At 40.6% G+C, this 10100-nt stretch overlaps 1 protein-coding gene across 1 annotated transcript; it reads left to right on the top strand.

The window, feature by feature from the left end:
- The first annotated feature begins 8960 nt into the window (after positions 1 to 8960).
- On the top strand, positions 8961 to 9425 carry LOC125194785 (uncharacterized protein YagA-like). The gene has a single exon (XM_048093007.1). It carries the CDS (start codon positions 8961 to 8963, stop codon positions 9423 to 9425), a length of 465 nt encoding a protein of 154 aa, XP_047948964.1.
- Positions 9426 to 10100: the final 675 nt, after the last annotated feature.

Genomic DNA, 10100 nt, shown 5'->3' on the forward strand with positions numbered 1-10100 from the left:
CAAGGTTTTGAGAAGATGAAGTCACTGTTAGTTAAGCCTTTAGTTAGTTAATCTGCAGCTTTTTATACGTACCTTGCTATTTTGGGAAATGGTCCCCACGTTCTGTTTTTCCTCTGTCTAGGCTAGTTTAGGAAGTTATTTGCTCGGTCTGGTAATTGTTTTAGTTGGAAGGTTATCTTGAATTCGTCAGATTATCCTCATGCATGTTTCTGTTATTTTTGCCTAGGTCTAGCTGTTAGGATAGAACATTTCATTTCCCAAGTCTAGGAGTATAATCTCAACCCAAAAAAAATGCGTGGCAACAGCCAAAAACAGTGTCCAGGTCTTTTTGCATGTTTACTTACGCATCCATCTCTGTGGGATTCGATCCCTGCTTCCATGTACTAATCTTTTTAGCATAGCGTGTTGAGGGTTTTGAAGGGTAGAAGTGATTGTGTGCCCAACGACAGGTGATTTCGAGGATTCTCTGAGTTCCTAGACTCCGTGATCTAGTGGATTCTCTGGATTTGGGAAGTTTGAACACACACAAAACACATACGCACTCTTCTACGCTCTTCAGTGGGACCCATTTCCGAGTAATAATACTTTAATTATTTTATCTCTCTACCTCTTTTCTACTTTATCAATTTCGCATTAAAGCCCGCATCGAACCTAAAGTGCATATTCTTTGGGGATGCAGAGAGTAATATTAATATCTCGTAATAAATAAATAATTATAATATACTTATTTAAATAAATTATATAATATGAATTATAATAATAATTATTATTTTATCTTATTAATAACTAATCAATATAATTTTATAAAATTAAAAATTATGAACTATATTTATAATATATAAAATATAAAATATTTTTAATTAGGTGTTTTAGTCCTAAAATGATATAAAAGTTTAAATTAAAAATATTTAGTTGGTTTAATTAGTTTAAACAATTGATTTAATAAGATATTTTGTCTTTAATTTATATTATGAATGTCAATTAAGTGTATGTATAAAATACTAAAAAAGAAGAAGAAAAGAAAGAAACAATAAAGAAGAGGAAATAGAAACTAAGAAGAAAGAGGAAAAAATCACATGTTTAAGGAGTACTATTAATTGAAATTTCCAAAGATACCCATGGAGAGACGACCCCTGTTTCAGGTGGGCTGATGGGAACCAACAGCTTCAACTACAGTACCCAGGTCCAGCAGAAACTCAACAGAATTGGTCTAACCATAATCAAGAAGGGCCACAACACAACAACTTGAACTGGTGAGGAAAGAATCAAGAAGGGCTGAACAACTGGAGTTACCGCAATCAAGGGGATCAGTCCAATTGGAGCAATAGGAACCAGAGTAACCAAGGGAATTCTTATGTGCCACCACACCAGAGGAATGCCACGGGGAACAATAAGAATTTCCAGCATAACCACCAAGGGAATTAAGGGTTAGGAAATCAATTCAGCAACAATCAGGGAGGTCAAGGAAACTATCGCCCAAATCAGGGGAGTGGACCGAACCATAATCAAGGGTCAAGTTCCAATCAGCCAAACTATAAGCCTCAGAGGAATCTGGATGATATGGTACACGACCTAGTCAGCTCTCAACAACATATGCAGAACAACATGCAAGCCAATAATGATGTGGTACATAAAATTCAAGATGCACAACAGGAGCAGAAGTCTGCCATGGACATGTTGGCTAAGCAAATGTCTCAATTAGCAACTTCGTTGAACGAGATGAGGGGACACGAGGGAAGGATACCAGCCTCGGTCAAACCACCAGACCGGGCAAACATCAGTCAGATCACTCTGAGGTCAGAAAGGGGCTATGAAGGTCCCATGATGAAGGATGATGAGAGTGTGTCTCCTATGACAAGCAAGGATGATGAAAAACTTACCCCTGACCAGAGGGATACTGAGATAAGAAGCACCAGAGTAGAAGATGACCTCAAAAGGGATGATTTGGAGAAGCCGCTACCTCGTATGGCTGATCCATTCTTCCTAAACCCAGAACCAAAGGTGGAGAGTGAAGAAACAAGGAAAGATACTGAAGAACCCTCAGCTGGAGGGTCAGTAGGAACATTGAAACGCATGAAGCCATTCCCTTACCGAGGGGATGCCAAGAAGAAGAAAGGATGATACCGAAGTCTTCATGGAGATTTTCGGCAAGTTGGAAATCAACTTACCGTTCTTGCAGGCTCTGAAGCTGTCCACATTCAGCAAATTCATCAAGGAATTCATAGCTGGAAAAACCAAACCCGATGGGAAAATAGTGATTGGAGAAAACGTTTCAGCTGTGATACAAAAGAGGATAATGCCTTCAAAATGCAGAAACCTAGGTATGTTCACTTTACTCATTTCCTTGGGTGACATTAAAATTGAGCATGCAATGTGTGATCTAGGAGCATCCATAAACGTTTTACCGCTTTCATTATATAAAAAGTTGATAGGGGTAAGTTTGGTTGACACGAAAGTGGTAATTCAGTTGGCTGATAGAACATGCATTTCACTCGAAGGTGTGTTAGAGAATGTGATAGTTAAAGTGCATGATTTCCTGTACCCAGCTGATTTCCATGTGATAAAAATGAGTGAGAATGAATCCGCTGAGTCTAGCGGAGTGCTTTTAGGAAGACCGTTTTTACGCACCGCTAAGACTATAATCGATGTGTTTGATGGAACCATATGCCTAACACCGTTTTTACACACCATTTTTAGCATTGATGAAGCTATGAGAAAACCGCTAGATGTTGAAAATTTGCATGCTGTCGATGTTATTAACCCACTGGTCCAGGAATATCTTGAGACCGAATTAATGCAGGAATAGTTCAATAATTCAGAGTTGAGTCACTCTATTGACAAGGAGGTAGCAGGGTGGTGTGAAACCCTATTGACTCGAGACATGACAGACGAGCAGATCAATGAAGCGATCATGACATTCTGCCACCAACCACTATCATTCGAATCGACTTGCTTTGTTCAAGCAAAACGCCCAGACGAGGCAACCGGTTTTGGGGAAATGGCAACCAGGATCTTGGAAAAGAATCCTTTGCCTCAGGAAGCCATCACACCTAAGAAGGAGCTGAAGAATATGCCCGAGAGTCTAAAGTATGCCTACCTTGGAGAGGATGAAACTTTCCTGGTGATAATAAACAGCCACTTGACAGAGGAACAGGAGACTGAGTTACTGGAGGTAATCAGAAGGAACAAGAAGGCCATAGGATGGACTCTCTCAGACCTGGTAGGAATCAGCCCTGATCTTTGTATGCACCACATCAGACTGGAAGAAGGCGCAAAGGCCCATAGAGATCCACAACGAAAGCTGAATCCGAACATGAGGGAAGAAGTTTTTGAAGGAAGTCCTGAAACTGCTGTCCTTGGGTATTATTTACTCCATTCCAGATAGTGAATGAGTTAGCCCAGTTCACATGGTGCCTAAGAAGTCAGGGACAAGTGATCAAGAACGAAAAAAAATGAATTGGTTCTGACTCAGTTGGTGTCTGGATGGAGAATGTGCATTGACTACCAGAAGCTTAACGAAGCCACTAGGAAAGATCATTTTCCCCTACCCTTCATCGACCAGATGTTGGAAAGATTGGCCGGGAAGCAGTTCTTTTGCTTCCTTGACGGATACAGTGGGTACTTCCAGATATATGTAGACCCTGAAGACCAAGAGAAGACAACCTTTACCTGCCCGTTCGGCACTTATGCATACAGAAGGATGTCGTTTGTTCTATGCAATGCACCTGGAACCTTTCAGCGTTGTATGATGAACATCTTTTCAGATTTGCTGGAAGTGTGAATTGAGATTTTCATGGATGATTTCACTGTGTATGGAAATTCTTTCGACTCTTGTTTAGCCAACCTAGATCTGGTACTAAGAAGATGTTAGGAGAAGAATTTGGTCCTAAACTTTGAGAAATGCCATTTCATGGTGCCAAAAGGAATAGTCCTAGGTCATGTGGTCTCGGAGAGAGGTATTCAAGTGGACAAGACCAAGGTGGATGTTATCGCAAAACTACCACACCCTACGAATCAAAAAGAAGTCAGAGGATTCCTGGGGCATGCAGGATTTTATAGGAGATTCATCAGGGACTTCGCTAAAATTGCTCAGTCACTTACTCATATCCTACACAATGATGTGGAATTCGTCTTTAATGAATACTGCAAGAAGGCATTTCAATTGTTGAAGGATAAGCTTGTCTCTGCCCCGATAATCAGAGCACCAGATTGGAATCACCCCTTTGAGGTGATGTGTGATGCAAGTGATTTTGCAGTGGGAGTGGTCCTGGGTCAGAAGATCGAAGAGAAGAGTTATGTCATTTTCTATGCCTCGAAGACCCTCAACCAGGCTCAAAAGAACTATGATACTACAGATAAGGAGATGTTGGCCGTGGTATACTCAATTGAAAAATTCCGACCGTACTTACTAGGGTCGAAGATGATAGTCTACACTGATCACGCAGCCATTAAAAATCTCCTGGCCAAGAGAGAGTCCAAACCAAGGTTGATCAGGTGGGTGCTACTGAAGGAACTGTCAGCGGAAGCGGTGCGAAGGAATAACATAATTTAACAATTATTAATCGCACAAATAAATCACATAATAATCAGATCTATTTAGCAGATTATTTAGACAAAATCTATTTGCGTAATTCTCACATGTATCATGCTCATAACTTGAATTAATCATGCTTTAAGAATATTGAAACCTAAAACATGCTTTTCTACGGAGCAGAAATAATACCTAATTAATTCTCCAAAGTATTGAAGATGGCTAGCAGCTTCTCCACGTGATGCTTTGAATACTAGACCACGGATCTTCTCTCTGGTTCCCGAACTGTACTCCGATACCAGTGTGGGCTGATCTCACCAGAATACTAGGACTTAAATAAAGAAGACAGAACAAATCCCTTTTGGAATAGGATAATTTTCGAACTCCTCTTGGACAGGGGGGACGAAAATTTGCAGTATTAAAACTTATGATTTCTGTCTCCTTTATTCTCCTATTTATATTAAGTTCCTTATGGGCCCAGACAGAGATCTATGAAAGGTTTTGGATATGGGCTCATCCAATTTTCTTTTTACTAATTAAATTAAACCCACAATTTAATATAAGCTTAATTGGAATATTACGAGCAGCCACTACAAAAGTGATATTGAACTCTCCCCATCCAAATCCGAAATTATAAGTAATCCGGGTTTTCGTTTAACATTCATTTCCCATGCTTAAGATAAAAATGTCCATTAATTAATTAATGTCTGCTATGGACTTAATTAATTAACTTCATATTAATTCCAAGAGTGGACTTAGCATGAAACGCTTATTTATTATTCATAGAGTAATCAAACTCCAACTAGCTAGGTTCCGAATAATAAAACCTTGTTTCACGCTCCTCTTGAGGACATTATCAAACGAGACTCTCCTCGCGCACGATTCAATATAATAGCAATCCTAGCACCGCTAGATATTAATCACCACTACCCAATATATCAGGTTTATTGGGTTACGAAAAACCCGCCCCATTTGATAAGTCAAAGTAATGCATAATCAATACCGTATGCTCAACGCTAACCTACATTGATTAAGAAACAAATATTTATCAAGACCTCGCCTTTCAGTAGATAGCCTAAGGACAAGTCTTGCTGTTAGATTCGTTCAGTGCTATACCACATCAATGTCATCTTATTTCAGTAAGGCTTAGAAATATGCGGACTGGCATTGCAACCTTTCTCGATGGGTAGTCTAATTCCATCTAGGTTGTGAAATTCTTCTTTTTCTTTGTTTAGGACTGAACGTGTTACCTTAAAGTGGACGCCGCCCACAACCGGTCTACAAACAAAGACTTAGACTTTGTTAAGTTAACTTATACATTTAAACATAAAATTAACATCCATTAAATGTAAAACATAACAACATTATGACCAAAATAATCTGTTTTATTCCTTGGAAAATAAAATAAGAGTTTTACAAGTATTCAATCACTCGAAACGTGATTTCTAGTATACAAACTCTAACAATCTCCCACTTATACTCAAAACATTTTCGAGTATACAAAAAAAAATTGTGCTAACGTCTAATTCTCCCACTTATACTGAAAGCGGATTGAGGTCTTGTATTAGTCGAACTCTCATTCCTTCAACATGGCTCTCAAACAGGCTTGACCGCTAATGCCTTTGTGAAGGGATCTGCCAGGTTGTTTATAGACTCAATCTTGACCACTTGTATGTCTCCTCTCTGCACTATATCTCGAATGATATGATACTTCCTCTCTCTGTGCTTGCTCGCTTTATGAGCCCGTTGATAAGGCTAATTTCATGCATCGGTTATATGGTGAAAAGCACTATATTTTACTGGGTCTAACAAAGTTTTTAAGCCAGGTGTGTGACAGAATCGCTAGATCCAGGAGATGCTGGAGGAAACGGACTAGCGAAGGAATGAAGGAAAAGTGAGCAGAATTGAAGGAAAAGGAGGCTAGAAGAAGGGAGTCAATAGCTGAGGGCAACAAAGTCTATCTATACCTCGCTGGGCCCCACTTCAACGCCTATAAATAGAGGAGCATGCAACACACAAGATATACGATTTCGCTCTTGGCTCACACACACACACACACTTGGGAAATGGGAGTTCTGGGGTAGTTTAGGTTTTTAAGGGTCTCATCTTCAGAGAAAGTCCGTCGTAACACCGTTCGCGTGAAGGGCGAAGATACAATCTATTTACTTTCGGTTCTTTTGCACTTATTTCGTTCGAACTTCACTTGGAAGTCGATTTGGTTGTTGCTGTTACTGATTATCTATGAATTCCTTTAGTTTCTGTTATATTTGTATTATCTCGTGTTGATCTACGTTGATCCTGTTGTTTGAAGTTTTATTTCGGCAAGTTGCATGTTAATCTCTGTTTTTGTCACTTTGGTGCTTGATCTGGGGAATTTGGCTGTAGATCTGTGGTGTTGTTGTTGATCGGAGGTTGTTTGGTGATTTTGTAGTTATGGAATGCTTTTGGCCGGAGTTTGTGTCGGATGCTTGGATCCGGAGTGGATTTAGCATTCGAGGTTGGATCTGAACAGGGGAAGTCGAGTTGTGCATGGATTTTGAGTTTTCTGTTTACTTTCTGTTTTACTTCGTCTAGTAGCCGTAGATCTGTTTAGTTCCTAATTGTTCTTCGTTAAATTGTTAAAATACAGTCTGCTCTGTTTTTCCGATTACGTTTCATACCTGTTTCTTCTGAGTTTTTGTGAAATTTGATTTGAAGAAGATGATGTCGCTGTTAGTTAGTACTTTAGTTAGTTGTTTTCCTAGCTTTTCGTCCGTACTTGCTTTTTCAGTCATGGTCCCCACCGTCGGTTTATTTCTTAGGTCTAGGTAATTTAGAATAGTTTCTTAGATCTAGCGATTGTCTCGATTTCATTTTACATGCATGATTTCTGTTTTGTCTAGATCTAGCTGTTAGCGTAGTAGATAGCGATGCCAAGTTTAGTTTAATTTCCTCAATCCGAAAATGCGTGGCAGCAGCCAACCCAAAAATAATTTCCAAATCCTTGAGCATGTTCAGTTCGCATCCATCTCTGTGGGATCGATCCCTACTTCCCTGTGCTATGTTTTAGTATAAGTGGTTGAGGGTTTTTGAAGAAGTATTCTGTGTGTCCGACGACCGAGATTTTCCAACGACCAGTGATCTCCTAGACCCCGTGATCTAGTGGATTTGCTGGACCTAGGAAACTTGTTATTCCTTTCTGTGCACACAGTCTACATACCGATCTTCACCCGTGGTTCCCTCGAATTTGCCACAGCACCAGAATTGTCACAATAAATGGTGATGCTCTTGGGCATATTCGTAACCACACCTAAGTCCAGAAGGAAGTTCTTAAGCCATACAACCTCTTTTGCAGCCTCCGAAGCGGCCACATATTCGGCTTCCATGGTAGAGTCTGCAATGCATTTCTGCTTTACACTCTTCCAAATTACAGCTCCACCTCCTAAGGTAAACACATATCCGGAAGTTGATTTTCTCGAATCTACATCAGCTTGAAAGTCTGAATCTGTATATCCTAAAGGACAGAGCTCGGCTACATTGTAAACTAGAACATAGTCCTTAGTCCGATTAAGGTACTTGAGTATGTTATTTACGGCAGTCCAATGTCCTTGGCCGGGATTTGATTGATATCTTGCTACCATGCCAACAACAAAGCAAATATCGGGTCTAGTATAAAGCATAACATACATGAGACTACCAACAGCCGAGGCATATGGTATCCTTCTCATCTCTGCTATCTTAGATGATGTCTTTGGACACATCTCTTGAGATAAATGGATGCCATGTCTAAAAGGTAAGAAACCTTTCTTGGCATCTTGCATGCTAAAGCGTCTAAGTACCGTATCGATGTAAGATTCTTGGGATAAGCACAACGTTCTCTTTGCACGGTTTCGAAGAACCTTGATACCGAGAATGTGTCCCGCATCACCCATATCTTTCATCTCGAACTGGCTGGACAACGGACACGGACGAAGCCATACCTGATGCCTTCCCCGACGAACATCTTTACTATCTAGAGAAATCTGCTGGGCCTATTAATTGGGAAATAGTGTTGATAGTGACGGGTCCAGGAACATCAAACAAAGGGAAATATCCGATGAATACAGAGCCATGGTTCGCTGACCTGGCCAACTACTTAGTCACAGGAGAAATGCCAGGTTCCCAAGAAATTTCCCGGGCCCAGTGGATGAAGTTGAAGAGTGAGACCAGATACTATTTTTGGGATGATCCTCATCTCTGGAAAATGTGCTCAGACCAAGTAATTCGATGATGTATTCCAGAATGGGAACAGAAGGACGTACTCAACCATTGCCACGCCTTGGCATGTGGAGGTCATTTTATGTGGAGGTCATTTTGGACCCAGGAAGACTGCCGAAAAGGTCTTGGATATCAGATTCTATTGGCCAACCCTGAATAAGGATTCTTTCGAATTCTGTCAAGTTTGCGAGAGATGTCAACAAACGGGAGGTATTTCATGGAGAGACGAGATGCCCCAAGTTCCAATAATAGTTTGCAAATTTTTGACGTCTGGGGAATGGATTTTATGGGACCGTTCCCATCTTCTCATGGTAACACTTACATCTTGGTCGCGGTGGACTATGTGTCCAAATGGATAGAGGCAAAGGATACACCCACCTGTGAATCGAAAGAAGTAGCTAAGTTCCTGAAGGCGAACTTTTTCAACAGGTATGGGGTGCCTAGAGCTATAGTCTCAGACCAGGGAACACACTTCTGTAACCGCACCATAGAGGCATTGTTGAGGAAATACGGTGTACACTATCAGTTATCTACCCCATATCATCCTCAGTCAAATGGTCAAGCTGAAGTCTCGAACAGAGAAATCAAGAGCATTCTAGAGAAAACGGTGAACACCACAAGGAAGGATTGGAGTAAGCGCCTTGATGATGCTCTCTAGGCCTATATGACAGCTTACAGGACACCAATTGGGATGTCACCCTATAGATTGGTGTTCGGAAAAATGTGCCATCTGCCCGTGGAAGTGGAACACAAGGCATATTGGGCCATAAAGGAGATGAATATGAAGGCGCCGGCCTGTGAAGAAGAAAGGGAGCTGCAACTACAGGAACTGGAGGAGCTAAGGCTAGAAGCATTTGACTCAGCATGTGGTATAAGGAAAGAACAAAACTCTGGCATGATAAGAACCTCCGGGTCAAGGAACTACGAGTTGGGCAGAAAGTACTTCTTTTTCAATCTCGGCTCAAGCTGATGCCTGGGAAGTTGAAATCCAAGTGGATATGACCATACACCATCGTTGGCCTTCGAGCAAATGGAGCAGTGGAAATCCAAGGAAGCACCCCAAATTATGTTCCCTTCCTCGTCAATGGACATCGGGTAAAGGTATTTAGGGATAATTCAAAATTGCATGTAATGAAGAAAGTGCCACTGCATGCATTTGTAATTATTGCTTAACTGGTTAGGACAATAACCATTCTCAATGAATTCCTAGATCAGGTGAAATGAGAAATGCAAGTTTATCTGTGCACTGACCTAGGGGATCTTAAGAATACTTATTTGCAGGTGTAAATAGTTTAACTGCTTTCAAAAAAAATAAGAAAATCCAAACAAAGAA

The sequence above is a fragment of the Salvia hispanica genome, chromosome 6, assembly GCF_023119035.1.
Source record: "Salvia hispanica cultivar TCC Black 2014 chromosome 6, UniMelb_Shisp_WGS_1.0, whole genome shotgun sequence".
NCBI classification, from domain to species: domain Eukaryota; kingdom Viridiplantae; phylum Streptophyta; class Magnoliopsida; order Lamiales; family Lamiaceae; genus Salvia; species Salvia hispanica.